At 38.5% G+C, this 17,659-nt stretch overlaps 1 protein-coding gene across 3 annotated transcripts in view; it reads right to left on the bottom strand.

Moving 5' to 3' along the window:
• Positions 1-17,659, bottom strand: part of LMO7 (LIM domain 7) — a 76,409-nt gene that overhangs the window by 18,291 nt on the left and 40,459 nt on the right. The window contains exons 13-20 of one of the 3 annotated variants that reach the window (XM_019472693.1): positions 16,804-16,946; positions 15,046-15,487; positions 13,944-14,273; positions 10,864-10,978; positions 5,132-5,293; positions 3,570-3,754; positions 2,835-2,895; positions 1,726-1,782 (exon numbers count right to left, since the gene is read on the bottom strand). In XM_019472693.1, the coding sequence (XP_019328238.1) occupies positions 1,726-1,782; positions 2,835-2,895; positions 3,570-3,754; positions 5,132-5,293; positions 10,864-10,978; positions 13,944-14,273; positions 15,046-15,487; positions 16,804-16,946 (1,495 nt within the window). Of the gene's footprint in view, positions 1-1,530; positions 1,573-1,725; positions 1,783-2,834; positions 2,896-3,569; positions 3,755-5,131; positions 5,294-10,863; positions 10,979-13,943; positions 14,274-15,045; positions 15,488-16,803; positions 16,947-17,659 lie in introns of all 3 variants that reach the window. The other 2 variants (XM_009281725.1, XM_019472694.1) reach the window with 2 other exon arrangements.

The following is a 17,659-nucleotide window of genomic DNA, read 5'->3' as shown; positions in this document are numbered from 1 at the left end:
CAACTTCTCTACCACAAAACCATGTATTTTCCCTTTCCAACTGTCCTCCTTTCCTATTTCCAAAAGCACACTTGAATTTGGCGAGCATGTCACCGTTCATCACAAACTTTATGCTATTTGAGGCTATCACGCTTGGTCTTAGCTTGTACCAAGATAATTATTAGAGAGACATGAATTATGCTAATATATTAAAAGTCAAGAAAATGTGGAGAAGCACAAATTTAAGTATGATCCTTTCCCAAGCATCATCACTATTTTTGTTTGTTGCTAGTGTACTTGTTACTTAGCTGTCTAAATTTCAGTTGAAAAAAATGCATAAAAGCAACAAGTTGCAACAGTTTTCTGAAGTATGACCACATGAAGTGGAGAAAAGGTCAAATTTAGAATACAAAAGACATCTAATGAGTCACAGACTAGTGTCCAATCTATATATGCACAATTTTGTCTACATTATCAGATCACAACAGCCACAGTGACTTGATCTCCTGCAATTGCGCCAGGAGATGCTAAAGGGAGGCACAGGCAGAACCTATCTTTGCTCCTCTCTTTTCTCACCCCTGTAAGCTTATGCTGGCTTGTACAGGTTTAGAAAGAAGAATCTTTCATATCATTGTAAAGCTACAGTGTCAAAAGTTTAAAATTAACAAAACTGTACTGAGCGTACACTCTAGAAATACGCCCTTCTCCCCCCACCCCCAAGCACGAGTGAAATACTTCAATGTTGCTATAAAATTTATTAAAATAAACCCCAAACTTCATAGCCAGCCTTTAAAAAAAAAAAAAACAAAAACCCAACAACAAAACCCCCAACAAAACAAAAAAACACCTAACAACAAAATACCACCATATTGCAGATACAATGCAGCAGAAGTATTTAAAAGCAAACAGAACCACAAACACAGATTTATGCTGTGGCACTTCACATATCACTTCTGGAAAAAACAGAAGCCATCACGACTGAAGGGAAAGTCCTGGCTCCACTAAAATTGCTGGCAAAATTCACACTGAACTTCCAGTGGGCCAGAATTTCACTCTTTCAGGCTACAGCACAACAGCAAAGCATACATAGTCTGAAGACAGCATTAGACATACAACATTAGTGGAAGTATGTGAGTTGTGACATGCAAAACACCCAAAAGCAACCTACAAAACCAAAATTGAGTGCCTCATTTTTTGCCTTTAAAAGCTAGCATATTCAATTCAAAATTTATATTGGTCATCTGGGGATCTTGTGACATCACCACATAGTGGAAAGCCAGCAGCTGCTTTTCTCCACCAATTTAGATGAAAGCACAGAGCTGCAACTCAAGATAAACTCAAATCCAGAGTTAAGTATTTTATCAACAGCTCTTTGAGATCTGCGCTAAGCCTCTGCTGGAATATTCAACGTTATTCTTGTTTTGTAGGTAGTAGCGAACCTGAACAGAGAGTGCTATCCTTCTTACTCCTACCCAGTGAAAAAAAAGTATGAACAACATAGAAGATATTTAAACAGCTACAGATATAAGAGAACACACAAAGACCCATTACCACAAAGGTAGACCCATGAATTGTAAGAATAACCTGATGACCCTGGGGAAAGAAGGGAAATTAATTACGTTGCTTTGTTGTAATTGCAACAAACAATTCTGAAGAGGTATAGTACCCAGCACCAGACTTGTTAGGAAGAGTGTGCAGCAGGAACAATTTCATGGAAGTACATGAAATGTTAGCTCTTTGGTTTACCTTGTTCAAAAAACTGTGACCGTCTTTTTAAGTTTTTCAAAGAAATAGGTTCAGATGCTATTTGAAAAATACAAAGAATACAAACAAGTCAATGAGGTGCTGCTTTTTTCTTTTTTTTTAAATGACTATCACCACTGGATAACAAACATTTGTTAGACCTCCAATCTGCAGCAACATCACTTCAGAAAAATAAAAAGCCCCCAAAACACAAAGGAGATCTAATCTTTCATAGCAACAAATGCAGTTTTTAGTAGGTTACATCATATACTGATTAGTATTTCACTTTATCACTAACGATGTCCAACTATAACAGCAGTACAAGCGTCAAACTTGGACTCAAGATTCTCCCTGTCTAATTTAAGCCACTTCGACCGAGATGCCAAATTGGATTAAGGAGCCTAATCACCATTTAATGTCATCAGAAAGGCATCTCCAGAGGGCAAATGATCTCTTGGGGGAACTCTTTTATAAATCCCCACGCACATTAAAGATAAAATGAAATACAAAGTTCCCATTTAAGGATTACTGTTCCATTAGGAAGTCTACGTACCTGGTTTCTCTCACTGTCATCAAGTAAGGCTATTAACTGTTCATAGCATTGTAAGTAATTATTATTCATACCAGAACCATCAACATCGTTCTCCAGGAATAAAAGTAAAATAATAATAGTAAAACAACCACTACCCCCAAAACCTCATAACCGAAATAGGAAAAAAAAAAATTTGCATACTCTTTACACTCTTCCTGGGCAGTGAAATAAATTGATACTCATACTGACTCAGTCTCCACACAATGCAGTGGCAATTACAATAAATTGTGTGCCTTCTCCTTCTCTTTCACCCCTACTACACACTGAATTTACAACCCCTAATGCCAAGGGCGGGGGGCAGGGTGTCACTGCTTTGTTGTCAGTTCTCCAACTGCCTAACACGTCGTGGAAGCAAACTACACTCAGCTTGGATGCAACCAGGCCTCTGTGATACCTGTCCAGCTTTCAGTTCATTAAGGTCTCACTTCGCCCACTGTATAAAGCTTGCGATGATTACAGGTTTAGTGTCTGCTTGTTCCAAACCCACACAAATAGCGGATGAAAAGCAACGGTAGTTTACCTCTTTGCTCACTAGAGCCAAGATCTCCTTGCATTCCATTTGTCAACTTTGTTTCTGTATCCTGAAAAAATATAAAATAAAGGGCTTAGGTTCATTAGATTTGTGGAATTTTATCCAATTACACGTCTCCCCTGACAAGAACTGTGTATCATGAAACACTTCAGAACACTTTCCACAGAAAGATACAAAACTACCTAAAACTTCCTGAGTGTATTATAGACTAAAACGACTGCAGGCGTTTGAGGGGATCAATAACCAGCTGTGAATTGGTGGCTGAAATAAAAACCATTAGTTTGCAAGAAAATGCCAGAAGCCGAGATCTTCCTGTTTCAGCTCCTTGGCAGGCAGGGAGTTATTTGCAAGTGATTTGAAAGCACGTATACCCTTGTTCTTCAGAGCTGCAACTTTCATTTACACTAATAATGGAGGTAGAAGTCTTTTCTAAAGAATAAACACTCCATACATGTTAGTTAAAACATAGTCTGCAAGTATTTTAATACTTATCACTTAGCAGTGCCCACTCATGAATGGACAGTAGCAAGTCTTTAAAACATCTTATTTACCTTAATAAGTACATAGCTACATCTCCGTATTTGCAGTATCTTATATGTCCCTTAAGCAATACAAGCAAAGGAAGATTTCCAAGGTCTTTTCTCCATCCTCCCCCCATCAAGGCGTTACATTTTTACTTTCTTCCTCCCCCCAAATCCCATGACCCTTCAAAAACATACTCACAGAATTTTGAAGGCTGCTGGAGAAATCTCTTTTTGTTGATATGGTGGAAACATTTGAAACGTGTTCTCCAGAAGTTGCATCAATCCATTTATTTTCAGATGTACCTATAATGTTGGTAGCCATACTGGTGAGATTGAGGATTTTATGCCTTACATGTGGCAGGGAAGGCTGGTCTTTGCCCCAATCTTTTTGGTATGTGGAGGATCAAGAAATTATTGTAGACAGTAATGTCAAAGAACAGAACAAGAGTTAGTGAAAACACATTAAAACAACACAAAAAAAGCACATAACAGAAGAGGGAGAGACACAAATCAGGTGGAATTTGTGAAGACAGGAAAAAGGGCTTTTATGAGCAGACCGCCTTCCCCAAAAATGCAAGTGTTAGTCATAAGCCAGGTAAAAGTTTACCAGATGTTTTGCTAATACGGACTATAGCAGCTCAACATTACAGAGCAATTAGTATTCATTGGAAACTATTTCATTAGCATTAGTAAGAATCGAGAAAATTCTTCCAACTTCACTCACGCAAGGTACAATTTGACTCATACACTATCCAGGAAGTGTCACTGTCATGTCCGTGCTTGTCTGGAAGCACAGAGGGCAAAAAAGAAAAAGGCAGTCTAAACTAGCAAAATTGATGAGGCGAAGACAAATGATCATCTTCCCTCAGACTCCATCGTTTCTCCCTTCCCACTACCTAAAATTTATTCAGTGAGTTGTTCTCCACTAATCTCACTCTTCATTTGTGCTAGGCCCTGTAGCAGTTGTGATTTGTTCTTGTCTCTTCCTCACCTCACTATTTTTTTCCCACTTGCTAGTAACTTATTCTACCTAGCTTCCCACTAAAACAATGTTTTGTATTTATACTGTGAAGGAAGTCATTGGTCACACTTCCAACTCTGGAAAAATTCTTTTGGAACTTTGAAAGGGTATCCTGATTAAACCCATGGCAAGTCTAGAGACGCTACAAAGCCTTCGGCCAGGATGGAAACCCTCACTAGCCAGAACGGGTAGTACCACTCTGGAGAGATTACAGCATCACAATATTTGGATCAATGGCCAAAATCATAGCAGAGAGGTGCTACATCACCCACAAGCTCATATGCCACCTGAAACACTCCCTGAAGAAAGGAACACAAGACCCTCCTTCCCTGAAGAAAGGGAGTTGCTGATTGAGGGAGAGAGGCTCTAAAAATTACTACCCTCTAGAGACCAGCCCCTCTTCATTTTTGTGGTATGGCAGGAAAGAAAATGTTATATCCCCTTGTGTGGTGGCTGCACACCTTTTTACCTGTGCATGCTCTCAGAAACAGGCCAGAGCACAAGAGAGAGGTCAGTAGTTCAATGCTTTGTAGACTTGCTTGTCAAGACATTTCTAATGCACGAGTAGTTAAAAAAAGCGAAGTTGTGTTAAAATGCAACAGACACGCTGGCAAACTACTTAGCTTAGATACATATTACTACTGTAAGGGTAATAAGGACTCTCAGCTGTCAGGTACAGCAGAGACAAAGCTTATTTGCCTTACAGAGCATACTGTATCTGCCCGACGAAAACAACTCACCATTCTTTCCATATCGTCTGACATCCATGACCAGGTTTCCAGTTTCTAGTGCTCTGCCGATGGCTTCCTCCCACTGACTATAGTCCATACGTGAAACCTTTGTGCCGTTGATAGCAATGATCTCATCATCTGCATGCAGCTGACAAAATGCTGCAGGGCTACCTGCAGAAAACAGGAGAAAAATAAAATTATGTCTCCGTTCACAATTACATTTTTACCACAGTTTATATTTGGGGAGGGGGATATCATTCAAAGAAATGCTTATTGGTGGATACTCAGAAAGTCTTCAAAAAAATCTACTACACTGTAATATAAGGTCAGTAAACTCAGTTAATATCAAAGTAATGTTTCAATTTGAAACTTATGAAAACGACGAAGAACATCAGTCTTTTGGACTTGCAAGTGTTCACATTCTGCCTAGCCCATTTAATAAACAACCTCTGGGCCCACTCTTGCCTTCACTAACTCACCTTTATAATCTGCAACAGTGAGAGAGAGGCAGCACCACAGTGTCTGTAGCCAACGATTAGCTGAAATCCAGCCAATGTTTGGGTAATCCTCTTATTTGCCAAAAAAAACCAGCCTCCACTTTGTTAATTCCAGTAGAACCTGGCTTTCTCATATTCTTATTTACATTTTCTGGGCTCTACTGACAAGAACATGCTGCTTTACTGCTTTGCTAAAATAGTTTCTTAGCTCTGAATTGACTGGTGATTGGACTCAAGATATTGCTGGGTGCTGTCCCATTACACTTCTCTGGATTCTACTTATTTTGTCAATTAAGAGCAAATTTTATTGCAGCTTGGACTTTGAATTCTACTGATACTTTGCAAGACAGGCTGCACTTTATACTCTTTCATCTACGACTAAACATTGGCAAGTGATCTCACTAGCCTAAGGACAGAGAGTATACAGGACCAGTCAATAAACTTTTTTCTATTTAATTCAGAAAATGGACAAGCTGAGAAACTCAGACTTGCCTAAGTAAGATTTTATGAATTACATCCGAATGGTTCTTCCATTAACAATTATTCCCTTAGCAGAATATAAAATGGAAAAGCTAAGTGAAAACGTAGATAAAGATTGCATAATAAATCCTCACATTAATAAAACAAATTTGAGTTACACAATGGAAGTGTTTTTCAAAGTAAGTAGTGAAATCTACACATCATGTTTAAAATGTACCAAGAACAATGCTATATTACATTACCAGAAACAAATGTAGACAAGCATGACAGAAGAATTTTAGACACCGTATGCTTCATCCTTACCTTCTTCTGACTTCTTGACATAGTAAAATGCTGCTAGAAGTCTGGATCATCCACTAAGGATTCAAATAGCTTTTAATATTCCTGGCACCCCAGGAAGTTAAGAAATGAAAAAATATTATGTTTCCTAATACTGCACCAAACAGTGATCCATCATAGCTCACTAAAAACCAACACTAACTACTACGTTAGAAGAGCATAGCTCCATAGTCTATTTTTCTGCATTCTTCGTAAAGTATGGACTAAAAACTCCATTAGCAGTTATCAGTAAAATTTTCAAAACAGTCCAATTACTTTTAAGCAGTATCATAGAAGAAAAGGTAGGGTTTTCATCTGGAGAAAGAAAACATGGGTGATAAACTGGAAAAAATGTGCATCTCCTTAGAGCCAGGAAGATGTTAAAGAATTAATGGATTTTCAAATCTATTAATGGAAGGTACTACCAAGGATACTATTGAAGATACTACCACTGAAGTTACTTTTTTCAACATCATCATATAACATTTGGAATTGTGTCTGATTTCAAAATCTAAGATCTTTAGTACCATATAGTTTGACTACATGTAGTCTGAACTTTATGCTCATGGTACAGGGAATGCTTTAGGCTCAAGGACAGACATCAGAACTGATAATTTCCCTGTTATGTGTTGTGACAGAACGAGCCCTAGGAACCAAAAAAGGTGGTGTTCATTTTACTCAGATAATTTGATTGGGATGAGACCCAGTTCAGAGGCGAGAACAGTACCTCAGCTCAGTTACGGTAAGCACGTGAGGGAAAAAGTGGGTTACCAATTCAGATTTTAGGAAAGGAAGGAAATTTAAGATTGCATAGTTCCTCCTACAATATCACCAGAAAAACACATCCAGACCATACAGATTTGAATGAATAGCAGAAGTCTCTGGATTGCACATGTAGACCTAACACAGCCAGGACAACTTACACCACTCAATTTTTGGCACATAACTTTGCCAGCTACTCTTCCTCTACTGCCTCCACAGTCTGTGATTAGAAGGGCTTCTCAAGAGTGCAAACCAGGGTGCCTAAACCAGGGCGCCTAAATTCACCTCCAGAGAAGTCTACAGAGACTAGCTGGCAATTCAGGTGCCAAAAGTTGTATGGTGCCAGTTGCCTTTCTCTGTCCAGTTCCTCCAAGACTACAGTATTTACTGACACTTTCTTTATACCTATATATCCTCTCTGTATAGAGGATTTAGTTTACATTACATAACACAGGTATTGCTGTTTTTCATAAATTTCCGTGAAGGTAAAAGATTTTTCTTTCTTACTACTCCTCAATGAAAACAAAACCAATCAAATTCACACATTTTCCATGCGTATTTAGTTATCTTAACCTATCCCCATCTGTTGTTATTACAACAGATAAATATTAGCTCAGAGTCATATAAAAAAATTAAAACTTGAAGCAAGTGGGTCAAATTTACTTTGTCCTACTTGCCTGCAAGCATTTGATCGCAGACGTGCACTCCTACATCAACACCATCTCAAAAAATGATTGCAGATAGGGTGGGTGAAAGGGAAAGGACTGAAACAATAAAGATTATATGGCATTGGGGAAGCTGGCAGAACAATGTCTAGATTAATGACTTTAAGGCTTTCTGTTTACCTAATTTTTAGCGTAAAGGTTGAAAATTCCTGTAAAAAAAATGAGTGCTATCTTCTTTTATATGTAGTAAATGAGTCGCACCGAAACACGTGTTACAAGCTTAACTCTTATTAAGCTTTTTGAGAACACTTATAAGAAGTTAATTTTGCTTACCAAGTAGTTTTCTTAACAATTTTTTGAAGGAAAAGCATACGTAGAACATAGAGTCATTTATAAGTAGTAAAAAGATAAATGCGGATTATCACCTGAAGAAAATCATATAGCTAGTTAGGATGACAAGTATATCAAGACAATCAGAGAAAGTCTTCCTGGAAGCTATTTCTGGTCTCACGAAAGAAAAAAAGGTGACTGGGAACAGTTGGTACGGATTTGCCAAACCTAAATCACGCTTGTTCAACCTGGTTGTCTTCAAGGACGAACTGACTAGATCTGTGGATGAAGGGAGACTGGTGGATACCATCCACCTTTTCTTTAATAATGCTTTTGACACGATCTTCCACAGTATCCTGGTATCAAAGTTGGGGTGGTATTGTCTACAGGGCAGAACGACCAGATGGGTGAAAAACTGGCTGGGCTGTCAGGCTCTATGGGTAGCGGTTAATGGTTCATACTCAGCCTGGAGGCTGGTTACAAGTGGAGCTCCCTAGGGATGTATCCTGGGACCTGTCCTCTCTAACATGTTCACCAATAACCAGGAGGAGGAGGTGAAACACACCCTCATCAAGTTTGCAAACAACACCAAAAGGGAGGGGGTGGCTGATACCCTGGAGGGCAGGGCTGCCGTTCAGAGCAGGAACCTGACATTCAACAAGGGCAAATGCAGAGTCCTGCTCCTGGGATGGACTAACCCCAGTGATGGTACAGGCTGGGCCTGTTCACTCAGCACTTGTTAGGCCACATCAACAATACTGTGTCCAGTTTTGGTGTTCGACTGCAAGAAAGACATCAATAAACCGGGGCAAGTTTCATGGGAGGCCACTGGGATGGTCAGGGCTGGAGCACTTGCCCTGTGAGAAGGGGCTGAGGGGTACGGGCTTGTTCAGCCTGGAGAATGGAGGCTGCAGGGGGACCTAATAGCAGTCCCCCAATACCTACCAGGAGGTCACTGAGAAGGGAAAGCCTGCTCTTCATTGAAATTCATGGCAGGAGAACACAGCACAGTGGTTATAATCCGAGACAAAGGTTGGTCTGACTGGCTATGTGGGGAAAACTTTCTCTGAGAGGATAATTATGCAATGCCCAGAGAGGCTGTGCAGTTTCCATCCTTGGAGGGTCTCAAACCCACCTGGGTAAGACCCTAGGCAGCCTGGTCTGAATTCAGTCTTGACACTTTTTTGAGCAGGGGTTTGCTCTAGGTGATCTTCCAGGGTCCCTTCCAACCTGAATTGTCCTATGACTTATCCTTAAAAATAGGAAACGTAACATTCAGAAGCGCCCAGCTGAAAGCACACCTTACTCTTTCAACAGGCTGTCCACCTCTTTCATCCTTCTTTACTTTAAAGGAAGCTACAGCTTTTGAATAAGGATACAACATGGTCAGTTGTTGAAAAAAAAAGATGTTAAACACATGCTATAAACAAGAATACCAAGATACAGTCCATTCTCCATTCAGTCTTTATACTTTGCGCCCTTCCTTGCGAGAATGGTAATGAAGCATAACCAAGATAACAGCCACGAGGCCTTCACCTTCTCCTTGCCTACAGAGTTGGGGATAGAGCCCACGCGGACCTTCGTGAATGGCCAGCAGGAACATTCGCTGCCCTCAGGTTTCTCATTTACAGCTGGCAGCGCAAAGAGACAGACCTCTGCCTCCAAGTAACAGAATTAAACCAGAAGCTTAGCAGCAGGGAAAGCAAATGGGAAGTTATTCTTCATGCAAAGCGAATATTAACGGTTACAATCTAATTATGAGAAGCTATAGTGAAGAGAGGTTTAAAAATTGAATTTGAAATAAAAATATATAAATAAATAAAATAAGGCTGCTCGGTAAGTGCTGTTAAATGGTATTTTTTCCTCTCTGGAAAGCATAATGAAGGGCTAACTAAATGAGAAGTTTCCAGTTATTTCTCCTTTCTCAGGATGATCTTGTGTTAGCTAGAAGAAAGGGCACAATTCAATATTCCTCAAGTGTTACTGGCAATGGGAAAGATCACTGTTCAGAAAACAAGCATTACATACGATTTGCTTGGGGTTTTTGTTCTGTTTTGTTGTGGTTTTTTAAATTAAGAAAACTGAGCTTGTTCTCTGCAGAAGACTACTAAAGCTTAGAAATAAATTTTGTGTATGTTTCATTTCAAGGCAAAAATGTTCGCTTTTCCTCAGTATTAACACATCTGAAAAAAACTGCACTGGAAATCAATTTAGAAGTTGCAACTGCTTAAAAATATTAACTGTCTCCAAATTCAACATGACTAAGAAAGGGAAAATTGAAATAAAAATACTAACTCCTAACTAAGTTTCCTCTGCATGTGTTTACAAACCATATGAAGTGAAATCTTTTAAACTTAGCTGAACAATCTGGATATTAGAAGTCTGCATGTGCCCCTTACTACTGTTCTGTAAGGGGCTTGGTGAATGTTTGAGTAATCACGTTTATGCCTTTTCAGCAGTTACAGAAGTGTCCTTGATTAGGAAAATATGGTTTTGTTATTTCTGAATTCAACCTGTTTCAAGAGATGAGGATTCACAGAAAAACATTCACAAACTAAATATTGATTTTTCAATTCTCCACCTGATATTTAAAAATATTTGCAGCATTCTTAACAGCAAAAGCCTTAATTTAGAAGCCTCTGCAAACTAAACATAAGAACAAAAATTTGTGCAGTTAATACGCATTTACCTTCTTCAACTGTCTGTACAAAGGCCCCTGAAGAACTCCAAATTGTTGTAAACCCAAAGCTGCGACTGTGGCCAGGTCTCTGGTTTATACTGATTCTCATTTCACTGTACTGTTCCTGAAAAATAAAACATGACACTACAGTATCTGGTATCACAGGAATCTAAATGAGGGAAAGTTTATCTTCTAAATAAGTGAGGCTGCTCACAATGTGCACTTTAATCATCTATTATTAGCATCATAGACAAAGGAAACAGTATTGAAGCAGTTAACTAACTTTTTTTTTTATTCAAACAGGTATGTTTTCAGTTTACAGTTATATTTTCTCTACACATATATTTAGCTGTGCATTTCTCTTATTTTAAATGTTTTGTAACACAATGCTACAAAATGTAAGAAATTTGAGGGATCTAAAGCCCCTAAATGGGTCTTCATGGATAATCTTGTGAATTTGTGGAATGCACTGCCTCCTGAGAGAGCATCAGTCAAACAGAGATGTGAAAAAACTAGATAACAGTAATTCATCTTATTTTTTTCTTGCACATCCTACAGTGGGCATCATCAGTTTCCTTTAGGCTCAATGCTGCAACTTGGTTTACTTGGGTGAACAATCATCTTTTCAATTTTGTGTGAAATACTACTAGCTTGCTACGGATTTTGTAATGGAGGCCTTAGATAATAAAACTAATCCCAGAATGAGCTAGAATCCAGATCTTCCATTCTAGTGGACTTTCAAGATGCTTTCAAAATCCGAATCAAAACCTAACATTACCATTTTAAACTACAGAAATATTGGATTGGGAAAAACATTTTGGAGCACTTGCTTTCAATCCCACACTACATTATGAACATGTGTTGCATACATTAACGTTTTAACGTGAACTCATTAAAAAACAAATACCTGAATGCATGCTATTCACTTCATTATCATAGAACTGACATTGTTATAAAAGGAAAAAAAGAAATTATAGACTTTTTCTACCAAATGCTTAAAATAGATATATTCCAGCAACGCGTGCATGGAGACCTCCGCATGTGCACTAAATTTGGTGTACTAAACGTACACCTACATTTCAGTTGCCTAGCAAACCAGCTTTCCTGAAGGGTGGGATTCATTTTCCCTAACTTAAAATATTTAGTAGTCTAGGTATCTAAGACAATTCCCCAAAGCTCCGACGTTGGTAGGATGCAACAGGCAGCTGCAGGGAGCACTGCACAAGGAGATGCAGTCAGCCAGTCTCCAGGCAGGACGCTTCAGCAGTACCCGAGCACTGGGTGCAGAAGACAACACTGCAAGGCAACATCCTGAGGTTTCGCCTCGTGTTACAGGAATGTTACTGGCAAAACACTCCCCGTTACAGCCCAGGGTAGAAATTAAGTCCTTTCTTCACAACCCAGCTACTAGCTTGCAAATGCTCCCATACAACCCAAGTCCTTAGGTGAGTAACAGTACATTAAAAGTGAATCTACTAATAGGCAGGTTCGCACACTGGGCTAGAGCACATATGAAGCTTTTGAATTTGAGTGTGCTCCTGGAAATTACTGTTGTTGTTATTTTTATTGCCACCATCCCAACCCGGCTCTTCTTCAAACCTACCTCCTTCACAGGAGTACTGCGACTTTGTACACTGAACTTCACCATTTGGACAGGTTGTCTCCAAAACACTTAGTACTCCACAAACCTGGTGTTATTGCCCTGATGACTAGTGAACTGTATCAATCTCTCAAGTCTCGCAATGATTTACAAACATGCCAAATGGAACTTGCATTCCTTAAGTTATAGCTTGTTTGAGGCACAACACAAGTTGTTGTTTGTTTTTTCTAAAATTTTTTTATTTAAAAAACCCACATTACTCATTTGCAGGAAGGACAATTTATAATCTTGTGACTAATGACAGGAAAAAAAAAATGGACCTAATACATTTTGTTCTCATTTGGCTTGCTTAAAGTGATACAAAGAACCTGTATCTAATCCATCTTTTCACTGATTAGAACGGCAATTCCTCTGCCTGGTTTTGCTACAACACAGAAAAAAAAAAATATAACGATCGTGATCGCTTTCCTTATACAACAATCACAGTTTCAAAAAATTATGATAATTTCATTGCGATGGCCAAGGGGTATCAAGAGTATTGAACTAAAATGTGTTCCTTTTCCGCAAGTGATTAGAAGAAGAATCAAAGTGACTGAATTTATAAAAAGCTGGTGTGGGAAGTGATTTCACAGATCAGCATCCAAGGTCTTATGATCCTCACCCAAGCAACTGGCACAATTAACTTTTACAGCAGCATCAGGAATGCAAAGAATTAACCTCTCATCTGTCAACAAGTATGAACCACATCATTAGATATTACAGAAAGGTATTAACAATTAAAGCTATTGCTGGTCATTTTTCACATGTGAAACATGCGGTCAATTGGAGGAAACACCATTTGAAGATACATATTCCAAAAAAACACTGAAAGACCCAACTCCTGGATAAGCACATACACAAAGAGATGGTGATTTGCTTTACAATTCATTAATGTGAATGTTAATTAGATTAATTTCAAGTAATTAACTATTTAAAAAAAAAGGGGGGGCTCAAGCTTTTTTAAAAAAAAGGGGGGGGGCACAAGCCACAACAGCTGGAAAAAAGTATAGTATGATACTAATGTTTAAGGCTGGCCTTTGAAAAGCTGATCTTTATTTTCCACCACCAGTTTAGAAGTGCAAATGAATGCTACAGCAGCTCAGATCATTCATCTAACTGACATACCTGACTCTGCACACAATGTGCTAATTTGGAGAATAACAAAAAACTTTGCAAGCATCAAACAATATTTAGGATAACTATTTTGAATCAGAAAGAGAAATAAAATTAAGAACAGGACACAAAGGGTAGGGGAAAATGCAGCAAAAGAACCAATTATTTTCTTTCCAAATATTCTCTTTCCCGAGTTAAATCAAAGGAAGTAGTAGTTCTTTGAGCTGTTTTCTTACTACCAAAATATACTTGCATTAGATGTTATTTTATTTATTCTTTATTTTACTCTGCTGTAGCATTCAGTTACACTAAGTAATCACATTATTTCCACACTTACCAGGGATTTTGAATCCTCAGGCTCTGGCAGACTCACATTTTCTGCAGAAGATGCAAGTGAAAGAGAATCAGGGGGAGAGCAATACTCTGGTTTAAGAATACTGCTTCCAGCATCTTGGTCTTGGGATTTTACAGGTAATGCCAAACTAGGAGGAGGTGTTGACTGAACACCTTCTTTTTCCTCCTCCTCCTCCTCCTCACCTCTGCTTCTGAATGCACTAGCGGAGAGAGAGTGTGCAGAGTCTGGTTGTGAAAACGAACTGCTAGTGAACAAAGTCTGAGTTCTTTTAGCTTTTTCTACTTCTCCATTGTATTTCTGGGTATCATCCATCTAGGACAAAAATGACAGCTTGGTAAATACGTGCTTTAAAAAAAAAAAATCCCTAATCTTTCAGCAATGTATATATTTAACAAAAAAACCTCTCCCTTTCATGCAAATTCTGGTTACTGTACCCATTACTAATTACCCACTTTAAAGAAGAGCAACATATTTTTTTCTCTTGAAGTGCTTGCAGAATACATAGTCCAGACTTTTTAAGACAAACTTGTTAAAAGCAGCTGCTTAGAATGATTTGCATTCTTACCATTTTTTAAATTGAGACAAATAGGGATTTAGGAGAAAGCTATGAAAATTGACATAGCAATTGGGGGGGTGGGGGGAATTTCTGTGTTTCAGTGCTCTACTGAGCAGGCAAATTTTAGGCTAGCATAAAATTTCACTTTCAACAAAGTCAGCAGAGCAGAGGAAACTTACATCACCTGAAAAATTTGTCTTTAACACTTAGTATAATTAACTTAGCTTCAGACAATTACACCTGACAAAGGCAGGTTTTTTGATAAGGAACACTAAGGAGACTTACTAGAAGTAATAAAAAGGTTATTCCACCAAATACATTTATCAGCCTTATTTCTAGGAGTGCCTTTAAGTACAGAAACATGAGCAAACATCTAAAGCCACAACAGAATTGCCTGCTCTATTAACACAGTCTTCATCAAAACAGCAGACGATTTTTTAGAAAACAGCAAATGTTAAAACTCTACTGTTCCCCCAGCTATCCAAGACCCCAACATTTACAAATATTGGGAATGAAGCGGAATTTTACCGTGAATGACCGTGGAAGTGATGAGATTCCTCTTGAGTAGACACCAAAAGGTCTTGGTGTAACCACAGATGTTAACCTAGAGGTATCAGTTTTCTGGTAGCTTCTCGGGAGAGAAGCTGAAACCTGAGCTGACCCAGTTTGAGCATTCACGGAGTAGCGGGTAGACAAAAGAGCCGAGCTCTGCTCCTCTGCCAGGCTCTTCGGCGGAGCGCGAGCTTCCCGAGCGGCCAAGCTCTCCGGCAGGTTCTCCTTGCGCAGTTGGGCAGCATGCGCACTTTTGCTGTCCTTAGTGCTGTAGGAGGTAACTTCTTCCAAAAGGTAATCTTTTGCTGCTGACTGTCTGGAAGGTGCTTTTTCTTCACTAAACACATCGTCATTCAGTGAATACATCCATCTGCGTTCATGTTTTCGCTGCTCGTAGGAGTCTTGATCTCTGTCCTCCCTATGGGGACAGAACGCATTAAAATACCAGACAAAGTGACCTGACAAACAGGCGGGCCCTAAGTCTTTCGACTACTGAATGTTCAAGGCAGAGCATAAACCGAGAAAAATGTCTCCAGTAAATGAAAATTAACGTCATCATTTAAAAATATTAGTATTTTAATATATATAAAATATATTTGATATATTTTTAAAATCTACCTTCTTCCCCCTCCTCCCCGTTTCAACACTCCCGTAACACTCAGGCATACTACTGTCAAATTATCAGGTTGCCACCATGACAGAAATCTCTTTGCCAAGAAAATGATATAGCTGTTCAAGTTACATATCGCCAGGAATTTATAATTTATTGAGGAAAGAATGGGGAGGAGGTAGTCCCGTAACACTGCCTGAACTGTATAGCTCTGCTGATGTCTCTGCTCTATGAAAATGCTATACTGAACTTTAGATAACAAAATAAGATGATATCCTGAAGGTCAGATTTTATTTTTTTTCCTGCTATTCATTCCTTTGTCATAAAGGAACAAGCACCACATTCAATACAATTAGCATCTGTATTTTTATTCAAGAGACTAATTTTTGTCCTCACAAATAAGTAAAAAAATACAGAAGACTCAAAACATTCTGTTTTAAGACTTATTTAAATTCCTTTTATGAATACATGCCATGTGCATATTCCCTTCATCTCAGCTATACATGCATTTAACAAAAAACCAGAAACAAACAAACAAAAAAACCCCGCAAAAACCAAAGAGACTGTCACCAGTAGAAGTGGTACTGTGCTACTCAGTTTACACTTTTTATTCTTTGGAGAGAATCTTGTTCTGTAAATACCCAGAGGAACAATTGGGGATAGAGGGGGAATCAAGTAAAAGTTTACAGCTCTGTGATATACATTAAAATTCTGGCTGTATTTATCCACAGTGGCTAAAAGAATAGCAAATGCAGTGGCAGAGGAAAGAGAAACAGTTAAGCTGATTCAAGAATAAAAAGGGCAATTATCCAGTTCAACACTATTGTTTTAATCTCTTTAAAGTGGATGCAAATACTGACTTCTCAATACATTTATTTATGGATAGCAGAGTAAAACAACATTTATAGAGCAAAGCTGTTTAACATTCTGTGAAAACAATGCATTAGCGGACCATGTTCCGCCCTTCAATTGCCTAGATTTCTACACTATAATTTGCCACTAAAATTGTAGAGTTCTCTGCAGAATCAATTGCAACTTGCCAGTAGAAGCTGCTCAAGAATTCAAGGGAATAAAAATGCTCAGATTTAAGTTCTTCAACATAATACTCCCATTAGGGCCATTACCTCTCCTGTTGCATTTGTTTCAGTGATTTGGTACTCCTTTCAGACACCTCAGAGGCTCTCCTTTCTATTTCTTCTCTCTCTTCCTTTTTCTTTTGTAATTCGGAAGTGAAGCTCTTTCTGCGATTCTTCCATTTTGCTAGATCCTGTAAGATTAACACGAACATATACAATCAGATTTTCTCAAGACCTCGTAAATCTACAGAAGCATCCCATCACATGCTACCTACTGTCCTGATTTTATTTGCATGTCTGCATCGCGGCCACATTTTCATGCACCTTCCCCCTAAATGATAAAAGGGTTTCTCATATTTCAGTTAGGGTTACAGGCTCACTGCCTGTTAAAGTTAACGGTTGTAATTACTGGACTACAAGTGGAAAAGTACATGTTTTGCCCTTTTTCCCCTCCCTTAACATTTTCAATTTTATTCTAGAATACTTCACCCAATGAGACATAGTTGAAAACTAATGAAAATGCCATCTGTATTTCTTTGTTGTAGGCTTTGGAGTTTGGGATTTTTATTTTTTTTTCCAAATCACTACTATGTTAGACTGATACATTAGCTTGAGAATAAACATGCCTTAAATTCTAAATTGAAAACATATACTTCTATATTTTCTTCATTTCTGTAAAACCACAATGTGAACTGGTAATATTCTCCATGAAATACCAGAGCTGAGTTAAGAGACATACTGAATATTAGAACTGAGATGGCTGAGATGCATTAAACAAACAACTACGAACTTCTTGCTTGGTGCTCTGTTCTTAATTTCAGCTTCTTGTTGGTGATCATTGTCAAGCAGAGATTTAAAAAAAAAAAAAAAAAAAAAAGGCCTTCAGATACCCTTTTGGGGCTGG

This window comes from Aptenodytes forsteri, unplaced genomic scaffold (assembly GCF_000699145.1).
Source record: "Aptenodytes forsteri isolate BGI_AS27 unplaced genomic scaffold, ASM69914v1 Scaffold51, whole genome shotgun sequence".
Taxonomy (NCBI): domain Eukaryota; kingdom Metazoa; phylum Chordata; class Aves; order Sphenisciformes; family Spheniscidae; genus Aptenodytes; species Aptenodytes forsteri.
Note: the sequence above shows the minus strand (reverse complement) of the source record. Positions and strands in the feature narration are given on the sequence as shown.